A 20,543-nucleotide genomic window follows, 5' to 3' on the forward strand; every position below is an offset into this window, starting at 1 on the left:
AATTCTAGATTACAGGCCCTGCAATGGATAGGACACGCTCTTTTGTAGTGGTAAGATGTGTAAGCTTAGTGGGGGGGGGGGGGGGGGGGAGATGTAAGGTAGCCTTATAGTGTGATCTAGTGGGTCTATTGGGGGTGCGGAAGTGTAGTGAGTCATTGAACCAATGCATTTTATGGGTGTGTAAGGTTGGAGTATGATGGATAGGGCCTTATAGCGGATGCGAGATGCAATAGGGAGCCAGTGTAGTTCTTTGAGGATGGGGATGATATGTTCAGTTTTGCGAGTGTTTGTGAGGATGCGGGCGTCGTCATTTTGCAACATTTGGAGTGGGGAGATTGTATTTTTGGGTAGGCCTAGTAGGAGGGTATTGCAGTAGTCAATTTTGAAAAGATCATGGAAAGGAGTATTTATTTATTTTATTTATTTAAACAGTTTTATATACCATTACATTGCCAGGTCCATCTCAACAGTTCACAATTAATCATAGTAAAAATAGAAGGAAAAGTAAAAATAACAATTATATATTATAATATACATAAAGATCTAGATTTTTTAAAACTCATAAAATTACCAAAAGATAAAAAAATAAAACAGTAAGAATAAAAAGTTAAGACATAATAAAGAGTCTAAAACTCCTATATTAATTTCTCTTGTCTGCCATCAGCTTGTGGAAGTCCCCTGAAGTGGCATTGATAAATTTTTTTAGGTTTAGTTGATTGTCAATGATCACGCCTAGGTCCGGTACGTGTTGTGAAGTGGAGATTGTGGAGGGGAGGGTGATGGATTGGGAGCAGATGATGTTGTTGTATTGGGGTGATATGATCATGATTTCTGTTTGGAGGTGTTGAGAGCGAGGTTGAGGTTAGTGAGGAGTGTGTTGATTGCGGCGAGAGCAATTTCCCAAGTTTTGATGGCATTGGGTAAGGAGTCAGTTATAGGGATGAGGATTTGTATGCCATCCGCATATATGAAGTGTGAAAGACTCTGTTCAGAAAGAAGGTAGCAGAGTGGTAGTAAGTAGATGTTAAAAAGGGTAGAGGATAAGGAAGAGCCCTGGGGAATGCCTTGTGATAGATCGATTGTTTGGGATTCGGTGTTGCCTATTATGACTTTGTATTGTCTGTTTAGGTAGGATTCAAACCAGTGAAGTGGGATACCTGAGATGCCAATTTCCTTGAGCCGGCTGAGTAGGATGTTGTGGCTTATGGTGTCGAATGCAGAGGAGATATCTAGGAGTGCAAGGATGTATGAGTGGCCTTTGTCCAATCCTTTGAGAAGGGAATCTGTGAGCGAGATCAGTAAGGTTTCCGTGCTGAAATGTTTACGGAAGCCGAATTGTGATGGGAAAAGAATATTGTGTTTTTCTAGAAAGTCAGTTAGTTGGGTGTTTACTACTTTTACCAGAATTTTTGCTAAGAAGGGTAGGTTTGAGACTGGGCGATAGTTGGTTAGTTCAGTGGGGTTGAGTTTTGGTTTCTTTAGAATAGGTTTGACTATAGCTTGTTCTAGTGAAGTTGGGACATCGAGTGTGATTGAGCGGTTGATGATGTTGGTTAGGGGTTGTGATATTATGTTAGGGATGGTCAGGAGTGATTTAGCGGGAATCGAATCTGATGGGTGTGATGAGGGTTTCATTTTTTTTTAAGAGTGATTCTATTTTGGTGGATGCAGTGGTCTCAAAGGTTTTAGGGAGGCAAGTGGGTTTTTTGGAAGGGCTTTAGTGGGAAGTGGAGTTGTTGGAAATCATGTCATGATTTTAGATATTTTGTCGTAGAAAAATTGTGCTATTTCTTCACATTTTGTTTTGGCATCCTCATCGGGTATAGGTGAGGGGGCAGTTTTGGTTAGATCTGAGACGTATGCAAATGGGGCATTGGCATTGAATTGTAGGTTATGGATTCTCTTAGCGTGGAAGACTCACTTGGTTTTAAGGATAGTCTCACGGTAAATGTATAGGGAGGATTTGTGTTTTGCAAGTTGTGTGGGAGAGGGGTCTTTACGCCAGTTCTTTTCCTGGCTTCTAAGGTTGCGCGTCATCTTTTTAAATTCTGGAGTGTACCATGGGATTTTTGAGGTGAGTATGGGGTTTAGTTCTTTAGATTGAAGGGGGAAGATTTTATTGGCAATGTTGCTAGTGAGGTGGTTCCAGGATGAGAGTGAAGAATCGGTGTCAGTTAGACTGAGTTTGTGAAGATCGTTGGTGAGGGCTGTGATGAGGTCATCTCTAAAGCAAGGTTTTCTGAACTGGATTTTTTTATTTATTTATTTAGCATTTTTTATATACCGAGGTATAGCAGAGTTGCCTTCACTCCGGTTTACATTATAACAACCTGTTACATTGAAATTTGATAAATTACATTAAACCGACTGAGAAACTGACATATAAAATTAGTCTAAACAGAAACAAGATATACTAAAGTTAGGTATACTGAAAAACAGGGTTCATAGATAATAGGAGATGTCTGTAGTTAGAAGCAGGATAAATTGTCCAATCAGTGAACTGATAGATTATGAGATCAAAAGTCTGAGTTGTCAGTGAGAGATTGGCTTAGTAGCCAAGATTTTAATTCTTTTTTAAAAGATTTAGGGTTTTCTTGACCAGCGAGGTGCTGAGGTAGTGAGTTCCATAATTTTGGGCCGATGATGGAAATGGCTCTATTTCTGGTGGAAGAGAGTTTGGCGAGAGGGATAGATGGAATCACAAGTTGTATTTTACTAGTTGTTCTTGTATTGCGTAGGGAGTGGTGGATATGTATGACGTCATCAAGAGCAGTGTAATCTGCTTTGTAGATTGCTTTCTGCAGTATTGAGAGGACTTATTATTTTTTGTGTGTGGGGGGGTGGCTGTGTTTTTTATTGCATTGTTTGCTCTAATGAGGTAGTGGTCCCACCAGGGTACTGGGGTGTAGGAGGGAGTGTCAGGTATTATGAGAGAGTTTATAAAGATTAGGTCCAGGGAGTGACCTGCTTTGTGCCTAGGGCTTGTTATGATTTGCTTGAAGCCCATAGCATTGAGTGAGGTCAGGAGAGCATCACATGTGGGAGAAAGTGGTACTGAGTCGACGTGGATATTGAAATCTCAGAGTATGATAGCAGGAATGTCAATTGCTATGTTCTCAGCTATGTAGTCGATGAGGGGGGATGCATTTTTGTCAAGGAGACCAGGGGGGGTGTAGACTAAGCAAATTTGTAGTTGCAATGATTTAAAGAGACCAGTTTCAAATTTGGGAGCAGTGCACACAGTATGGGATATCAGTTTGAGGTCTTTTTTTGCTGCAAGTAGGAGTCCTCCACCTCTTTTTTTGGGTCTTGGTATGGAGAAGAAGTCATAGGTGTGATTAGGGAGTTGATTGATTAGTACTGTGTCTGTTTGCTTGAGCCAAGTCTTGGTTATGGCACAAATGTCAGGTTTGTCATCTAGGAGGATGTCATTGAGAATGGGGGTCTTTTTAACGATGGATTGTGAGTTGAAAAGAATGAGGGTAAAGGCAGTGAGGCCAATGAGTTGTGTGAGAGGAGTAAGCATGATTGGTAGCAGAGATCTGGGTTGTTCAATGGGGTGGGTGGGGAAGGGTGTGTTGCGCTTGGAGTGGTAGTGTTTGAGTGTGGGTATTGGATGTCCCAACATGTTTAGGAGGTGTGATTATATGGGTGGTGTTGATAGTAGGGGATACTGCTACTGAGGAAAATTAGCGGGGGAGGCAAAGGAGGGAGGGAGTGGGAAGTGAAATGTGCAGCTAGTTGGGTGGAGGTAGGTAGGTCTGACAGGGCGAGGGGCCCGTGGGATGTGGTAAGTGGAGGAGGGTTGATAAATAATAATAAAATATTTAGGATGGGGGGAGGAGGAGGGGGCCAGGGGGTTTAATGGGAGGCGCTGAGGGTCGACACTAAGGGGCGCGCCAAGGGGCTTGCTCCTTGGTCATGCTCCTTAGGCGCGCAACGCCCGGCGCACGATGCCTAGGCTTGCAGCGTTACTTAAATGGCTCTGGTAGGTTGCCGTGGAGATGATGATGTCACTAGGTGGGCCATCGTCTCGAGGAGAGAGGTGCGGCCTGGTCTGAGGATGTCCCGGGGGTGGTCAAGAAAGGTGGTCGTGGCGTGCTCCTGACCCCGATGGGTCTCTCGCTGATCGCGGGGAGCGGGGCCGAGTTGGACGGATGGAGGAGCCGGAAGGAAGAGGAGGCATCCAGGATCGCGGCCTTACTTAAATGGCTCCAGTAGGTCGCCAGGGAAATGATGTCACTAGGTGGTCCGTCCTCTCGTGGAGAGAGGCGTGGCCTGGTCCAAGGATGTCCCGGGGGTGGTCAGAAAATACGGCCGCGGCATGCTCCTGACCCCCAATGGGTCTCTCACCGCTCGCGGGGAGCGGGGCCAAATCAGACAGATGAAGGAGCCGGCAGGAAGAGGATGCGTCTGGGATCGTGGCCTTACTTAAATGGCTCTGGTATGTCGCCAGGGAGATGATGTCACTAGGTGGTCCGTCCTCTCGTGGAGAGAGGTGCGGCCTGGTCCGAGGATGTCCCGGGGGTGGTCGAGTAAGGCGGCCGCAGCATGCTCCTGATCCCGATGGGTCTATCGCTGATCAGGGGGAGCGGGGCCGAGTCGGACGGATGGAGGAGCCAGCAGGAAGAGGAGGCATCCGGGATCGTGGCCTTACTTAAATGGCTCCGGTAGTTCGCCGGGGAGATGGTGTCACTAGGTGGTCTGTCCTCTCGTGGAGAGAGGTGTGTCCTGTTCCTAGGACGTCCCTGGGGTGGTCGAGTAAGGTGGCCGCCGCACACTCCTGACTCCAATGGGTCTCTCGCCGATCGCGGGGAGCAGGGCCAAGTTGGACGGACGGAGGAGCCAGCATGAAGAGGAGGCATCTAGGATCTCGGCCTTACTTAAATGGCTCCGGTAGGTTGCCTGGGAGATGATGTCACTAGGTGGGCCATTCTCTCATGGAGAGAGGTGCGGCCTGGTCCAAGTATGTCCCGGGGGTGGTCGAGTAAGGTGGCCGCAGCGTACTCCTGACCCTGATGGGTCTCTCGCCGATCGCAGGGAGCGGGGCCAAGTCGGACGGACGGAGGAGCCAGCATGAAGAGGAGGCATCTGGGATCTCAGCCTTACTTAAATGGCTCTGGTAGGTCGCCAGGGAGATGATGTCACTAAGTGAGCCATCCTCTTGTGGAGAGAGGTGCGGCCTGGTCCGAGGACGTCCCAGGGGTGGTCAAGTAAGGTGGCCCATATGGGCTGCAGGCTTGGATTTAGGCATAGGCAACTACTTAGAGTGAAAAATATTGAAGACTCCAAATATCTGGACCAAAGAGGACACTGCTTCCACTTGCTTTAGGGTTGTAGCATTCTTTTCTCACCTTCCCTCTTACCACTCCAACAGTCATACTTATGAGACCAAAATCTTAAATTCTGCCCTGCTCTCTAGGTTCAAGATTCTTCCCTGTCTTCCTCTAGGTCAACATCAAATGGCCTTCTGGCTGAATAAACCCTTTTCACCTGATTTATACAGAAATGGCCACTGGTGGCCAAACAGCCCCCATAGAGCTGGCTTCAGAGTCAAGTTCAAAGGCCCTCATCAGCGTCATTGACAATCCCCACCGCCTCCACCCCCGCCCCCACATACGTCCCTCTTTTCCCTCAGCCAGGTAACCTACCCACATTGGAAATTGTCCACTTGAGGATGGGAGCACAGATCATCACTCCCTCTGTTCCTGGTGATTCCAAATTAAAAATTGGTTCCAGGTGACCTCAATTAGCTTTTTGATCCAAACTGGTTCCACCTTTTAATTTGAAGTCACTGGGCTGGAGGCAGTGGTGCTTTCTGCTCCTATAGTCCAGTGGACAGCTTCCAATGGAGTAGAAGGTGGGGTTAACCGGCAATGGGATGGAAGGGGGCTGGAGAGGTTTATCAGCCCAATAAGAGCCTTTAATCTTGACTCAAGAGGTCAGGCTGGCAACATCAGGGTCCTTTCTGGTGATGAAGGAATCTTTGATTCCTGGGGACCTGTTAACCAAAGTGAGGGGTGGCATGTGGCAGTCTTTAGCTCAGAGGGGCCTTTGAAGCAGACTTGGTAACGCATTTGTATTAAATCCAGTTTTAACTTTGGATTTACTAAACATTTAACACTCTTTAAGTAAACTGGGTTTTGAAATAACTAAAATAGCCCCATTACAATTGGGCATTAATACCTTATTTTAATGTGGTTTAGTTTAATGGTATACTGTTGTGTGTTTTCAGCTTTGCTTTGTAATGGCTTCCTTCCATTTTATTCTCATCATCAGGTACACTGTGAAATCCATGTGTTACTCGGAGACCCCAGCTCAGTACCTGCGGTGGCTAAACCAACAGACTCGTTGGACCAAGTCTTTCTTTAGGGAGTGGCTTTACAATGCTCTCTGGTGGCACAAGCATCATCTTTGGATGACCTATGAATCCATTGTGGCTGGAATTTTCCCCTTCTTTGTCACTGTGACCATGGTCAAGATCTTCTACACTGGTGGCCTCTGGCATATTCTTTGGGTTTTGCTCTGCATCCAGATCATGGGCTTGGCCAAGGCCCTCTATGCATCATGGTTCCGTGGAAACCTCATTATGGTCTTCATGTCCCTCTACTCTGCACTTTACATGACAGGGCTGCTTCCAACCAAATACTTTGCCATTCTTACTATGAACAAGACCAGCTGGGGAACATCTGGTCGGAAGAAGAAGGTGGGGAACTATATTGCTATGGTCCCATTGTCAATATGGTGGATGGCCCTTCTAGGAGGACTGGCCTATACTATCTCCAAGGACCTTGCAAAAGACTGGGATGCTCTGCAACAGCAAAAGGAGAAATTTTATCTCCTTTATGGCTCCTTAGCCTACATTTTCTACTGGGTTTTCATGGTTTTACTCTACTGGGTTTGGGTCAGGAAATTATGCCGTAAGAAATCAAAGACCTATCATGTGTCCAACAACAATGATAACACAAAATCCCAGGAGCACTATGAAACAGTGGAAAAGGGAAGTATCTATGGGTTGTACATTCCCAATTCAACATTTGTGTAATATTCCAGCTCAGCCTCTGTAATTTCCATCTGCTAGACAGCCTCGAGATGGGCAAGTATTTTCCTGCCAAAAGCAATACGTGTAAGAGCCAAACTATGTGCCCCTTATGAATAATTCACCTAAATAATACACCTTTTTGCAATTATATTTAGGGGGCAAAAAACATGGCCAATAGGTTTTGAGTTGTTTTTCAGATTTTGCAAGAATACACCATAATTCTCATATCCCTCATTTCTCCCCAGACATCCTACTATTGTTGGGTTTTTTTTATAAAAAATCTTTTGCCACATTGAAAGATTTTCTTTAACCTTGATGGGTATTTTAATAAAAGCATCCCTAGTATTTCTTGTGAAGTATTTTTGCCGTGCAAGATTTTTACTACTCATACATCCTTATTAGCAATGGGATCATCAGATCTCAAAAACCAGTGTCATGGACACCCCATTTGGTTGAACCTTCCCCAGGTTTAAGGAGGAAGTCTAGTTTAAGAATGAAATGATATTTGTTCTGAGATTTTGGGGTTTCTTAAAAAGAAATACAGTAAAAGGCTCAGAAAGCATGGAGCCTCTCTACATGCTAAGACGTAATTGTTCTATACTTCTCTTAGTGTGATTGTAGTTTGTTCCTGGTTTTCAAAATGTCATCAGTAGTTAACCATGGATATATGTTTATTTAATAAAGCTGAAAAATTTGTTTCCTCCAAAGCGATGTTTTGTTACAAAATTGTAATGCTATAGGTTATTATACAATAAAAGCAACAGTTATCAACAGGCCTGTTTCTGGGTTCTGTTGTATCTTTATGGTCTTATTACTGGGTTTTCTTTATTTCCTTTTGTCCTATTTTCTTTCATGTATTTTACACTTTTCTTATGGGAGACTACAAAGTGTGCATTTATTATTACGATATAATAGAAGTATAACAATCACTTCCTCTATGCATAGTAATGCCAGATATAGGGGCCGATGCAATACAGTGTGCTCAGCCTCTACAACACACGTCCAACGCGGAGTGAAACTAATAGCGCTCATCACATGCAAATGCACGTGAATGAGGCTATTAGATATTCACTCCCAATGCAAAAAAAAAAATTTGTGCATCTCAGTCGCAAATTTAGCACCCAGAAATTAACACCTGGTCGGAGCAGGACTTAATTGCTGAGCACTCCTAAAACCAGTACAGAAAAGCAGAAAAAACTGCTTTTCTGTACTGCCTCCTACTTAATATCGTTGGGATATTAAGTAGGAGGAACAACTCTTTAAAAAAAAAAAAGTGCTGGCAGTGTGTCATAGATGTGAGCGTAGTCTATCAGGTGTGTCACGATGGGAAAAAGGTTGAGACCCATTGATTTAGAGTATTCATGTGTTTTGTTTTAAATAAGTAGTCAGAAAGGCAGACAACAAACAGAAGTTTGTGTGTTTTTGTTTTAAATAGGTAGTCAGAAAGGAGGGCAACAAAAAAAGTTTTTGTGTTTGTATTCTCCCCACCTGCACCCCTACCCCTCTCGCACCCACCCCGGCTCATCCTTTAATTTATAGGCAGGTATCACTTTCCCACTAAAAAAAAATGAAATCAACCTTTTAAATTAAACTCAGAAATTCTCCACACCTTATCAAGAGTTGATCATTCCCTTGCAGGTCACTACCAGATATATAGTGAATACACTAATGCATATAAAGGACCCTAATTGTACACAATCCTACACTCATAGCAACCTAAAACTTAACTAGGAACTGAACAAATTTAAGATGAAGGCAGCAGTCCAGCAGCAAGAGGGGGCCTCCCAGTCTTTTGCAAAGACTGCTCTCTCTCAGCTAAAGACTCTCAGCTAAAGCTAAAGACTCTCAGCTAAAGACTCTCAGCTAAAGATTCCTCTCTCTCAGCTAAAGAGTCTGATCTCTGGAGGCTAGAGTGGGAGACATGGAGGAGCTGAGGCAGACAGAGTGGTATTTAGATGAGACCTTCAGGGACATAGTAGCCAAGTTCAAACTCAAGTCTGGCAGCCCTGGTGCTGTCTTGGAGGAGGAAGATCTCGTGGTCAGAGAACATCAACCTGGTACAGCAGGAAATGATCCTGTAGCAAAGACCTGCTCTCCAGGTGGTGCATTGTCCTCTCACATCGAGGATGTATCTCCCAGAGCTACTGCCAAGGAAGGAAGGGTTAGGACGGCCATCATATTTGGTGATTCATTTATTAGGAATGTAGACAGCTGGGTGGCTGGTGAGTGTGAGGATCGACTGGTAACATGCCTACCTGGTGCGAAGGTAGCGGACCTCATGCATCACCTAGATAGGATTTTAGACATTGCTGGGGAGAAGCCAGCTGTCGCAGTGCATGTGGGCACCAATGACATAGGAAAATATGGGAGGGAGGTTCTGGAAGCCAAATTTAGGCTCTTAAGTACAAAGCTGAAATCCAGAACCTCCAGGGTAGCATTCTCTGAAATGCTCCCTATTCCATGTGCAGATCCCCAGAGGAAGGTAAAGCTCCGGAATCTCAATGTGTGGATGAGACGATGGCGCAAAGAGGAGAGATTCAGTTTTGTAAGGAACTGGGGAACCTTTTGGGGAAGGGGGAGTCTTTTCCAAAGGGATGGGCTCCACCTTAACCAGGGTAGAAGCAGGCTGCTGGCGCTAACCTTTAAAAAGGAGATAGAGCAGCATTTAAACTAGAACAAAGGGGAAAGCCGACAGTTGCTCAGCAGCACATAGTTCAGAGGGAGGTATCGTCAAAGGATACTAATGAAGCATTAGAGGTAGGGCATACCAACAGAGAGTTACCAATAATAAAAGAAGTCCAAGTGCCTATAATTAAAAACTCACCTGAGCTAAAATATTCCAATTTATCCCTGTCAACTGAAAAGCAGAATGTAAATACAAACAAAAATCACACTTTCAAATGTTTGAATGCTAATGCTAGAAGTCTAAGAAGTAAGATGGGAGAATTAGAGTGTATAGCAGTGAATGATGACATAGACTTAAGTGGAAAGAAGATTACCAATGGGATAGTGCTATACCAGGGTACAAATTATATCACAATGACAGAGAGGAGCTTCTTTGTGGCATGGTGATGCTTTATGACCAGGATGGCATAGAGTCCAACAGGATAAAGATCCTGCATGAGACTAAATGCACAATCAAATCTTTATGGGTAGAAATCCCTTGTGTGTTGAGGAAGAATATAGTGATGGGAGTATACTACCATCCACCTAACCAAGATGGTGAGACGGAGAGTGAAATGCTAAGAGAAATTAAGGAAGCTAACCAAACTGGTAGTGCAGTAAAAATTGTTATGAACCCTCCTGTAGCTGTGCTACGGGAGGCTTCTCACCTCTTTCCTGGAGGCCGCTCCGAAGCCGGGGTCTCGGCTATAAACTATCCAGGATTTGCTCCAGAGCCTTGGCGGCCTTTGATGTCCTTGGGGCCTGCCTGAGGCTTGCTTGGGTCTGCATGGACTTCCTGGTTTGGGCCACGCCCTTCTCCCTAGGGGCCGGGCCGCAGCACTTCTCCTCATAGGGCCAGCTAGGTGTGGCCCATCCAAACTCCTCCCAGGGAGTTTGCCTGTCTTCAGCCCTATAAAAGGACTTACACACTTTCCACTCAGCTTTGCCTTTGCAATGAGCCAGTCGTCTGAGGAGCTTTTTCCTTCCCTTGGACTCCACTGTTCCTGCTCTTGCTTGGTGTTCCAGTATTTCTAAGGGATCCCTTTTCGTTTCGTCTCTGCTGTTTCCTGATCCCAGTCTCTGATGTCCTGATGTTCCTGTCGTCCTCCGTCTCTGCCCTCCTGATGGTTCCTGACATCCTCCGTCTCTGGCCCTCCTGATGTTCCAGAAAAGCCTGATGCTCCTTGATGGCTAGAGGTCCCTTTATACCTGATCTTCCTGATGACTGTTCCTGCTTATGTTCCAGCTCCCCGAGTCCTCCAGATGGTCACCCCGAGGGTAAATCCCGTCGGTTCCTGTTTCCGGTCACTGGAGCCTCTGTCAGTTGGATTCCTTTCCTGAGCCTGCCCCATTCCCGCGTGGTCCATGACCAGCCTCCTTAGGCTTGTGTAGGGCACATAGAGGACAGGGTGTCTGTGACCAGCCCATTGGGTCTGCCCTGAGTAGTGGGCTGTGTGTAGGGCACCCTGAGGAACAGTGCCCAACTTGTCTTCGTCTAAGTCTTCCAAGTCCTTTTCGTCTCATCTGGATTTCCTAAGGTCCGTAAGAGTCATCCTTGCCTCGGACATTTCTGTTGCATTGAGACTCCACCTACTCTAGTCTCAGATGCCTTCTATGACTGGAGCTTCCATCTGCTCACCTTTCTGGATATCGATGCCTTGTGTTCATCTCCTGAGTCCTGAAGCCTTCGTCTCAGCTTTCAAGCTTCAGCCCTTGTCCACCCTCGTCCTCTTGTCGGCCTGCCCGCCTGTGCTGCTCCCTGCAGCAGGTCCGAAAGGCCTGGGAGTAGACAGAGGACCACTCAGAGACCAACCTTGCGTGGGTTGGCCTCATTCAGGCATGCAGGTCGGCAGGGGCCTGGTCACCTCCAACCCTAGACGAGGTCCGTCTTACCGCAAGGGGGCACCATCTCATCCTTAGCACTCCCAGCCACCAGAGTGCAACAGATTGCGAAGGCCTCTCAAGGCCGTCCGCTAGCGCAACAGATTGCGAAGGCCTCTCAAGGCCTCCCATTACATAACAATAATAATGTAAAATACCTACAGAATCTGAATGTAATCCGCTTTGAAGGTGCTGAAAAAGTGTGAAAAGCGGAATATAAAAATCTAAAATAAATAAATAATGGGAGATTTCAATTATCCCAATATTGACTGGGTAAGTGAAACATCAGGGCATGCTAGAGAGATAAAGTTCCTGGACTGAATAAAAGACAGTTTTATGGAGTAATTGCTACAGTAACCAACGAGACAGAGCAAAAGCAATTTTAGATCTAATTCTTAGTGGAATGGCAATAGTGATCATAATATGATCAAATTTGAACTAATGGCTGGAAGGGGGGCAGTAAATAAATCCACGGTTCTAGTGCTAAACTTTTAACAAGAGAAAATTTGAATAAAATGAGAAAAGTAGTTAGAAAAACACTGAAAGGTGCAGCTACAAATGTAAAAAGTGTGCTACAAATGTAAAAAGTGTACAACATTGTTAAAAAATACCATCCTAGAAGCACAATCCAGATGTATTCTACACATTAAGAAAGGTGGAAAGAAGGCAAAACGATTACCGGCATGGTTAAAAGGTGAGGTGAAAGAAGCTATTTTAGCCAAAAAGATCTTCATTCAAAAATTGGAAGAAGGATCCATCAGAAGAAAATAGGATAAGCATAAGCAATAGCATTGGCAAATTAAATGTAAGACAATGATAGGCAGGCTACGAGAGAATTGAAAAGAAGTTGGCCATAGAGGTAAAAACTCACAATAAAAACTTTTTAAAATATATCTGAAGCAGAAAGCAGGCAAGGGAGTTGGTTGGACCATTGGATGTTTATGGGGCTAAAGGGGCGCTTAGAGAAGATAAGGCCATCCTGGAAAGATTAAATGATTTCTTTGCTTCAGTGTTTACTGAAAAGTATGTTTGAGAGATACCAGTTCCGGAGAAGGTTTTCATGGGTGATGATTCAGATCAACTCAAGTGAATCATGGTGAACCTGGAAGATATGGTAGGTCTGATTGACAAACTGAAGGGTAGTAAATCACCTGACCGGATGATATACACCCCAGCATTCTAAAAGAACTAAAAATTGAAATTTCAGACCTATTTCAGTTAATTTGTAACCTATCATTAGAATTATGTGATGTACCTGAAGAGTGAAAGATGGCCAATATAACCCCTATATTTAAAAAGGGATCCAGGGGTGATCTGGGAAACTATAGATGGGTGAACCTGAATTCAGTGCCAGGAAAAATCATGGAAACTATTGTAAAGAATAAAATCACAAAACATTTTGATAGACGTGGTTTGATGGGACACATGCATTTACCCAAGGGAAGTCTTGCCTCACAAATCTAATTTTTTTTGAAAGGATTAATAAATATGTGGACAAAGATGAACAAGTAGATATAGTGTATTTGGATTTTCAGAAGGCGTTCAACAAAGTCCCGCATGAGAGGCTTCTAAGAAAACTAAAAAGTCATGGGATAGTAGGCGATGTCCTTTTGTGGATTGCAAGTTGGTTAAAAGACAGAGTAGGATTAAATGGTCAGTTTTCACACTGGAAAAAGATAAACAGTGGAGTGCTTCAGGGATCTGTACTTGGACACCCTCAGTCATCTAACAGTCCAACTGACTATCTTGCAGGCTTCCTGATTTGGATATATTTTTTAAAAATGTTATTATGAGTTTTTGCCTCTATGGCCAAATTCTTTTTAAACTCTCTTTTAGCCTGTCTTATCAATGCTTTACATTTAACTTGCCAATGCTTGTGCTTATGCTTTTTTCTATTTTCCTATTTTCTTCTGTTCATTTTGATGCTATACTCTTCTCCATCACACATTGGATTTCCACCCATAAAGATTCTACTGTACATTTAATCTCCTGCAGGATCTTTATCATGTGGAACTCTAAGGACCCGATATTCAGCACTACTTAGCCAGATAAGTAGCAATTTATCTGGCTAAGTGGCGGCTGCTGAATATCCAGCTAAATTCAGTGGCTGCCACTTAGCTAGATAAGTCACTTATCCCGCTAAGTAGACAGCCAGATATTTAATGGGCAGGCAGTGGGCAGATCGGGGCGGCACTACTTATTAGTTAATATAGATGGATAAGTAGAGAAATTCAGTCATCTGGTTAAGTTAACCAGATAAGTTAGATGTGCCATAGAGCAAGTCTTTCTTTACCATGTGATGCTTTCAAGGGGACCCTTTCTTTCCTCGGACCAGCAGAGAGCTGTATAAATGTGACATACCTTCCCCCTTCATTGGACTTCCCCCAAAAACTGCTTTCTCCAACATGAAAAGAGGCTTCAGTAGTAACTGTTTATGATCCTTAGTGAAGACAAAGGTCCTTCACTGAAGGTCACCAAAGAAAGGAATTTCCAGTAAGTCAAATTTTTGTTTAAATCATTCCCATGAGCAAGCCTCACCCTCAATAAGCACCTGAGAAAAAAACACTGAGTGGGAAATTGTAGACTATATCCCAGATCTTGTTGTTGCAGACTGAACGGTGGACCCTTGAGCCGGCTTGGCGGAGAGTGATGATTGGAAGAGAGCTCCGCAGAGAAGGGGCAGGCCGGGAGGTGGTTCCAAGACTGGCGTAGAGAAGAAGTCTTCACCCTGGAGATCCGAGATACCCTCGGGAGGAGCCCGTGAGAACCCGGACCGCTGGGACTTAGGCAATGGAAGCGAGACCTGAAGAGAAGATGGAATCTTCACCCTGGAAGCCTGAGATCTCCCCGGGTCGAGCCCATGAGGACCCGGACCGCTGGGACTAGGTGACGGCAGCGAGACCTGAAGAGAAGACAGACCAGAAGTCGAGGCAGGCGGCAGACATGAAGAGTCAGAAGCGGAACCGGAGTTAGGAACCAGGAAGACAAGCCAAGGGGAATCTGGAACCGGATCAGGATCAGGAGCAGCAGGACCAAGAGCAGGATCAGGATGAGCAGGATCAGGATCAGGATCAGGATCAGGAACAGGCACAGCAAGATCAGAACCAGGAATGCAGCAACTAGTGACTCCTGAGAGTGAACCTCATTGCAAGGCAATTTCCCTAGTCAGACACCGGGTTTAAGTACCCTGCCAGTGTCTGACGTCATCTAGGGGGCTGGCCAGTGCTTCCTGTAGCTGGGCCTTTAAAAGGCCCTCCCTTGAGCGCGCGCATACCCATGGGGGGGGTGGAGTCAAGATCGGAGCTCGGCGGCGTCTCCCTCGTGGAGGCGCCGCCACGGAGAGGCCTGGTAGGCCCGCGGAACGCCAGACCCTGTCGGAGACTGCCGCATGGAGAGGACGGTAAGGACCCGGTCGCGAGTCTAGCACCGGGACCGCAACACTTGTGCCACCAAAGACCAGGTAATTTGTTACAGGCCGAAACAGAGGTGCTGCCTAATGATTTGAAGGTAGCAAGAGTAAAACTAGTATTAAAAAACCCCCATCATTTGAGTTTTGAAAATGTTCAGAATTATAGATCAATATCAAATTTGCCTAGTTTATCAAAACGTATTGAAAAATGTGTCTTGGGCCAACTAACTGTTTTTCTAGATGATAATGCAGTAATAGATCCCAAACAATGTGGGTTTCAGACATGTCATGAGTCTGAAACATTTTTGACATCTGTAATTGATTCTCTTTTGATGGATAAGAGAGGTCCTGCTGTTATATTTTTAGATCTTGCTTTAGTGTTTGATAGTTTCTCATCAGATCTTACTGGCTAGACTTTATGCCTCTGAGGTCCATGGGACTGGGTACAACTAGTTTTCATCCTTTCTTACTGAGCATACTTTCCATGTTCATTGGAAAAATAAGATCTCCCAGGAAAGATCCTTACAGATTGGGGTCCCTAAAGGATTGGCTTTGTCAGCCCTTTTATTTAATGTTTTCTTGGCCCTGCTAGCAAAATTGATTAGGACACTGGGAATAAAGTTTAAATTCTACACTAAAGATATTCAGCTTATTTTCCCAGTAAATAGTGCAGTAGTAGATATAAATGATCAAGTAACACTCTGTTTGAACAAAATTAGAGAATGGATGATTCCCAACAAGATAGTGTTGAACCTGGCCAAAACAGAAATGCTCTGGGTTAGTAAGACAATTCTGCTGGAAAATGCACTCCCATCACATTTGATGAAAGGGTTTTTCCTATGCAGCCAGAAATGAAGGACTTAGCCATATTATTGGTCACAAATTTATCCCTCAAACCACAGGTAAATTTTGTTAAAGCAGCCTTTTTTAAATTGAGGGTTGTACGGCGTTTACTGTATATTTTGAGTGAGCTCGATTTTAGGACAGTTATCCAAAGTTTAGTACTTTCGACATTAGATTATTGTTACATTATATAATGGACTGTCCTTGAAAGCATTGCAAGTGTAATAAATAATTCAAAATGCAGTTGCTAGATTGATAGAGCTTATATTATGCCTGTATTGATGAAGTTACACTGGTTGCCCATCTTACATATGGTAAAGTTCAAATGTCTTATTCTGGAGTTCAAAGCTTGTCAAGGGACGGGGCAAACCTACTTAAGTGATTTGCTTGTTCCTTTCAAACAGGTAGAGTTTTGCAATCAACAGACCAAGATTTATTAACAATGCTTTCCCTAAAATTGTGTCGTCTAGCAAGTACTCAGAAAAGAGTCTTTATTGCTCTGGGACCTATCCTATGGAACAGTTTACCTGGGGATCTTAGAACGGAGGTTGATATAAAGCAATTTTGTAAGGGAGTAAAAACCATCCTTATTCATGAGGCTTTCTCAAACTGAATCACTAGCTGTTGCGGTCCCGACCGCCTCCACCCCCGTTGGGCTCAGGGCCTCTTACCTTCCCGGGGGCCACGGAGAGGGACGCCCTGCTTCTGGACTACTGGACCACATGGCCCCTGTACTTCCTCGTGAGGACTCCCCACTTGGCTCTGGTCTCGCTTCACTCAAGCCCGGGATCTCTTGCCTTCCTCCTGTCCATGGAGAGGGACGCCATAGCTTGCCCGGGCCCAGCCACATGGCTCCGGCCTTGCCTCACGAAAACGCGCGCGCGAGGGCTGGGTACTTAAGCCTCAGTACCCGGAAGTGCTGCTCCGCCCCCGAGGTGATATCACTCTTCGGCAAGAGTATTTAAGCAGACATCAGACTTCCTCACTTTGCCTTGCAACAAGGCTCACACAGTTCCTCTGTGCCTTGAGTTGCTGCTGATACTCCAGTTCTGCTGCTGATTCTTGTTTTCAACTCCGGCTTGTTCCTGATGCTCCTGCTTGCTTGATACTCCAGTCCTGCTGCTGATTCTTGGTTTTCGACTCCGGCTTGTTCCTGACGCTCCTGCTTGCTTGATACTCCAGTTCTGCTGCTGATTCTTGGTTTTCGACTCCGGCTTGTTCCTGATGCTCCTGCTTGCTACCTGCCCCGACCTCGGTCTGGCTACTGACTTTGGACTCCAGTCTTGCTGCTGATTCCTGGGTTTTGACCCCGGATTGCTCCTGACTTCCCTGCTGGCCGTCGGCCCCTACCTTGGCCCTGCTGGAGCTTGAGTTCTAGGCTTGGCACGCTCGCCTGCCTCCGTTGCCAGCCTGGGCCCGATTCTCCATCCGGCCCCTGGTCCTGCTCGTGGATTACCATAGACTCTGAACTCCAGTTGCTGGTTGTCCTTTGCTCTTGTTCCAGTTGGTACCAGCCACTCCCGAACTTCTCACGCCTTAGTCCCCGCGGTCGGTCCCTATGGGTGCCTCCTGGGGGGTACCGCACCGCGTGGGTGAAGTCTTCTGCTACTCCTTCCCAGCTCCGCCTCCCGGCCTCCTTTTTACAACCTCCAGGCCAGCCCAAGGGTCCACAGCTCCGCCTGTACGCAACACTAGCAGATAACTCTTAAGTTTCAGTTTTACTTGCATATGCAGAAAATGTTTTTTGTAAAGTTATTTTTTGTATTTATAGTATTGTTTTATATTTTGTTTTATATTTTTGTTTTGTGATTTTATACATTGTGCTACGCCTCAGACAGTATTGCTGAGAACTCACAGAATATAAAAGTTTAAATAAATAAATAAATAAATAAATAAATAAATAAATAAATAGAATAAACAACATCTACAAACTGCTTGCAAAATTGCATCTCAGCATTCTCAGAAATGGTTCCAGAGAGGGAAGAGAGATTTTGATCAAAGGGTGAAGGGTATGGGGGAGGGACAGGGTACTGCTGAGAAATCACAGACACAGAGGATGGCATAAGGTACAGGACACCTGGGAAGTGACTCCTTATACTGTTGTACAAGTACAGAAGGGTATACTTACCAAATAAAGGCACAAGATGGAGGAACCAAAATGGTACTCAGGAATGACTTTAGAATATGCCCATTTCCTGCAGAAAATGATATTAGAAAGGACTGTACTAAGCCCTTAAGATACCTTCTTGAAGGTGCCCCACTGGCATGCTTACAGGCTGTCTGGCACACATTTGCTGACATGGTTTAGGGTTGGGTGGAGCATGGGCTGTTCTAACCCTAGCGAAGAAGCTCAACCAGGAGCAGTGCTGAGAGCCTGATTTTTAAAAAAAAAAAGAAAATAAAGTTGTTTCTTTTCTCCTGCAGCTCACTACTTTACCTGCAGCCCATTGTTCTACTCATCCCCCTTCTCCCAGCACTTTGACTGCAGGAAGAGTTCATCCTATCAATCACAGTACCCTGATGGGATAGCCTCGTGGGCTCATGGAAATAAGATGGGTTGGGCTGGAGAAACGCAGACGTGCTGTACTGTCATACTCCAAGAGGAAAAAAAATATTTATTTTACATTTTTATATTCTGCTTTGAGAAAACTTAAAGAATTCAGCTACCAGTTAAAGGGGACAGCTAGAAAAAGTACTGCAATATCAGTTTTAGGAGATTTAAAAAGACACAAGAGTTTTTTTATTTACTGGAAGGTAATCCTGGTTCCCTGAGTCAAGATAAAGGGACATGAAAGTAAATTAAAAGGATTTGGGACTGGAATACAAATTTGGACCATTGGATGATCAAGGGGTTAAAGGGGACCTTAGAGAAAATAAGGCCATCATGGAAAGATTAAACAATTTATTTGCTTCAGTGTTTACTGAAGAGGATATTGGAGAGATACCTTTTCCGGAGAAGGTTTCATGGGTGATGATTCAGATCAACTGAATCAAATCACGGTGAACCTGGAAGAAGGGTAGGCCTGATTGATAAACTGACCAGTTGTAAGTCACCTGGATGGTATACACCCCAGTGTTCTGAAAGAACTAAAATATGAAATTTCAGACCTTTTAGTAAAAATTTGTAATCTATCATTAAAATCATCTGATGTACCTGAGGACTAGAAGATGGCCAATGTAACCCCAGTATTTAAAAAAGGGATCCAGGGTAATCTGGGAACCTATAGACCGGTGAGCGTGACTTCAGTGCCGGGAAAAATCATGGAAAGTGTTATAAAGAATAAAATCACAAAACATTTAGATGGACATGGTTTGATGGGCACAGCCAGCATGGATTTACCCAAGTGAAATCTTGCCTCACAAATCTCCTACATTTTTTTGAAGGGGTGAATAAACATGTGGACAAAGGTGAACCGGTATATGTGGTGTATTTGGATTTTCAGAAGGTGTTCGACAAAGTCCCACATGAGAGGCTTCTAAGGAAACTAAAAAGTAATGGGATAGGAGGCGATGTCGTTTTCTGGATTGCAAGTTGGTTAAAAGACAGGAAACAGAGTAGGATTAAATGGTCAGTTTTCACAGTGGAAAAAGGTAAACAGTGCTCAAGGATCTATACTTGGACCAGTGCTTTTTAATATATTTATAAATGATCTGGAAAGGGGTACAACGAATGAGGTGATCAAATTTGTGGATGACACAATTATGCAGAGTAGTTAAATCTCAAGCGGATTGTGATGAATTGCAGGAGGATCTTGCAAGACTAGAAGATTGGGCTTCCAAATGGCAGATGAAATTTAACAAGGTCAAGTGCAAACTGATGCATATAGGGAAAAATAACCCTTGCTGTTGTAACCCTTAAAGTTCAATTTTCTTTATGACTCCTTGTGTCTGAAACCTGCACTTTGATTCCCAACCCAGTATCAGAAATGAATCCACACGCTCTTTAGTGAGTAACAGTTTTATCTTTACTGGAATGAATGACTGAAATAAATCTGTTCACTTCCTAAGCATCTGCATTTATCATATAAACACATGTATATAGTACAAGAGAAACTCAACTTTGTCATAAACTCATGTTAAGTATTTCAACCAGAATCAGCATGTGATATAGCACCCGACCTTAAGCAGTCTCTGAACAAGCAAAGTCCCAGATTGTATCCTACTGTGTGTCCATTTGAATTTAGAGCTGAAGAGGGCGTCAGTACTGCTGCTTCAACTGCCAAATCCACAATACAGCAGCCTCTATCCAAAAGAAGAGCTTCAAATCCTGACAGGGCACAGTTCAACTACTCCCAAGTCGTCCACAGCAGGGTTCCAGAAAAGAGAACCTTAATCAGCACAGATAATATTTATTAGTTCAGAGCAGGGCAGGAACTCTGTTCAAGCTGAGCAGTGATCTGTTCGCACACGCTCAATACAATCAAATTTTTATACATCTCTTTAGGTAAAGTAAAAAACAACTTCAATACATCTCAAAACAATGTTAACTAACATAAATACATTACACATGAATACAATTATAGAGGGCTGCTCACCTTAATCAGCACAGATAATATTTATTAGTTCAGAGCAGGGGCAGGAACTCTGTTCAAGCTGAGCAGTGATCTGTTCGCACACGCTCATACAATCAAATTTTGAATCTCCTTTCCCCCCCCTCAGCTCTTAAAGAGACAGCACTCTATTGTCAGTCTTTTCATGTCACAA

General features: G+C 44.3%; 1 protein-coding gene across 2 annotated transcripts in view; it reads left to right on the plus strand.

Annotated features, from left to right (window-relative positions):
* Positions 1-7,853, plus strand: part of LOC115076171 (hyaluronan synthase 1-like) — a 77,360-nt gene extending 69,507 nt beyond the window's left edge. For both annotated transcript variants that reach the window (XM_029577315.1, XM_029577316.1), the window contains exon 5: positions 6,280-7,853. In XM_029577315.1, the coding sequence (XP_029433175.1) occupies positions 6,280-7,045 (766 nt within the window). In that variant the 3' untranslated portion in view covers positions 7,046-7,853. The remainder of the gene's footprint in view (positions 1-6,279) is intronic.
* The last annotated feature ends 12,690 nt before the right edge of the window (positions 7,854-20,543 follow it).

The sequence above is a fragment of the Rhinatrema bivittatum genome, chromosome 14, assembly GCF_901001135.1.
Source record: "Rhinatrema bivittatum chromosome 14, aRhiBiv1.1, whole genome shotgun sequence".
Taxonomy (NCBI): Eukaryota; Metazoa; Chordata; class Amphibia; order Gymnophiona; family Rhinatrematidae; genus Rhinatrema; species Rhinatrema bivittatum.